General features: G+C 29.7%; 1 protein-coding gene across 11 annotated transcripts in view; it reads right to left on the reverse strand.

Annotated features, from left to right (window-relative positions):
• Positions 1-2,024, reverse strand: part of LOC108740009 (antichymotrypsin-2) — a 17,726-nt gene that overhangs the window by 10,503 nt on the left and 5,199 nt on the right. The window contains exon 4 of one of the 11 annotated variants that reach the window (XM_025975412.1): positions 262-1,442. The exons of the other annotated variants lie outside the window; for them this stretch is intronic. Within the exon in view, the coding sequence (XP_025831197.1) occupies positions 1,306-1,442 (137 nt within the window). The 3' untranslated portion in view covers positions 262-1,305. Of the gene's footprint in view, positions 1-261; positions 1,443-2,024 lie in introns of those variants that run through there. 11 annotated transcript variants of the gene reach the window in all.

Raw genomic sequence — 2,024 nt, forward strand, 5'->3', positions numbered from 1 at the left:
ATTTCTGGGAAAAAATTCTCGTAAAAAAATATTTGTTTTATTCGTGATTCTTACTAGAATGAACAATTTAAATTTAAATGAGCTAAATTAATTGAGCCAATAATTTAATAATCATTAGAACTCTCCATAATATCACGGTATAAAACCCCTAGTATTACTATCGCTGGAATGGGAAAAATGAGAGGTCGATCTGACATTATTGATTATAATTATTATTTTGCGAAACTGATTTATTAAGGATAAATAAAAGTAAGTTCTGTAAAGCATTTCTACAATGTCTCTATAACGACAAAAGTTATATACAACGAATTTATTAAACCACCAACGCATCAAGGGGTTTTCCAGGATTAAAAGTAACAATATTTTGTTCTTTGATGATTTTTATAAAATTAGTTTATGTCGAAGATACAAAGTGATAAATGTTTTTCGGTAAAACCAATTTTGATACATGTTTTCCAAATTATGAACGTAGTCAAGGTGAAATTACAGCGTACTACACTGGCTTTAATACCGAGTAACCGAGAACTAAAACGATAAAAGTGCGTTTTATTGTTTTAACAATTATTCCGATAACTATTTGAAGCTATTTAAGTAGTAGAAAATGTGAAAGATTAAAGAAATCGGAATCAATAAGAAACGACACAATTGTTTTAGGAAGAGTTCGGCAACCAAACAGAAGAAGGGGGTAGTCAGTTTCAACAGTTCTTGTAGACTAAGAAGTTTTACATTTATTTATTGATCTCGACAATTGTTCTGATTAATGCAATATTACTATTTTATCGTTTATTAGTAAATAACATTATTGATAATGAAGAAACTGTAATTTCGGATTTTAGTCGCGTCTTATTGATGAAATCTCCATGACAGTTAGATAAGTGTTTCGACGTTTCGTCTTATATCACATGATACATCTTCAGAAACTTTCTGTTTCGTGTATAGCAATAACGTTGGATCATCAATAAGAATTCAGACGACAGCCGTGAAATCTTAAATAATCGTTAACTGTCGAGCACAATAAAAAGTTTTAGTAAAACTGTTTTGTTGTATTTCTTTTTCTTCGAATTCTTATTGAATAAATGTTTCACAAGAAAGTGCACCTAAGAAAGTTTAAATAATGTTATTATCGTAGAAAAATATTTATCACCAAAAGTCCATCAAAGAGCAAAATGTTCTTACAATAATCAACAGAATACAATGCACAACAATTGTCATAAATATTTTTCCACCATTTAAAAATTAGTTCCTTTTAAGCGTTGGAAAGTAATAAAAATTAAAAATCGTGGATAATCAAGATAAACCAACCAATCAGTTTCTATATGGTTTTGCAACACGTCCAACAAAAAGGAGGTTGTATTTTTGTTTCAGAGCTACAATAAACGGGTGGTCAACTACGAACCGAATGGTAGGAATTGGTTGGCTAGGCCTAGCTATTTTTCTCACTCCTAGAAACGAACAAATAGGAGATTACACTAATCTTTATTCTCCACAAAATTTTCAACAACTCGAAAAAACCGAAAGCAGGAACATTTTCGTTAGTAAAATAAGTTTGGAATGTTAAAAATTACTATCATTTTGATGAAAATCCCAAGCAAAATGCAAAATTGATTTTAAATCACTTATTCTCTTATTCGTGCTAGGCAAGAATGAAATTTATTTATGAGGGAGCGTTGATGTATTACGTAAACAGGCTTACTTTTGTTGACAAAAGAAGAATGTAGGTGAAAGATGAAAAAAATACCAAAATAATGAAAATGCTTTTAAAGTAATATTCATAATCATTATCTATTATTGGTTATTACGAATAGGAGTGGTTATAGTACGCACTAGTGTTGCAACAGACCTCTGCTTCCGCAGCCGCAATTACGAAGTTCCGCATACATTTTCAAATCCGCTTCTGCAACTGGTTCCGCATTTTTATAACAAAAGCTTTTCGAAATTTAACAAAATCTTATTTCTTATCCTTTTGATAATCAATATATCGGAACAATAAAACTATATATAATTAATTAATTATTTTAAAAGTT

The sequence above is a fragment of the Agrilus planipennis genome, unplaced genomic scaffold, assembly GCF_000699045.2.
Source record: "Agrilus planipennis isolate EAB-ADULT unplaced genomic scaffold, Apla_2.0 scaffold200, whole genome shotgun sequence".
Taxonomy (NCBI): domain Eukaryota; kingdom Metazoa; phylum Arthropoda; class Insecta; order Coleoptera; family Buprestidae; genus Agrilus; species Agrilus planipennis.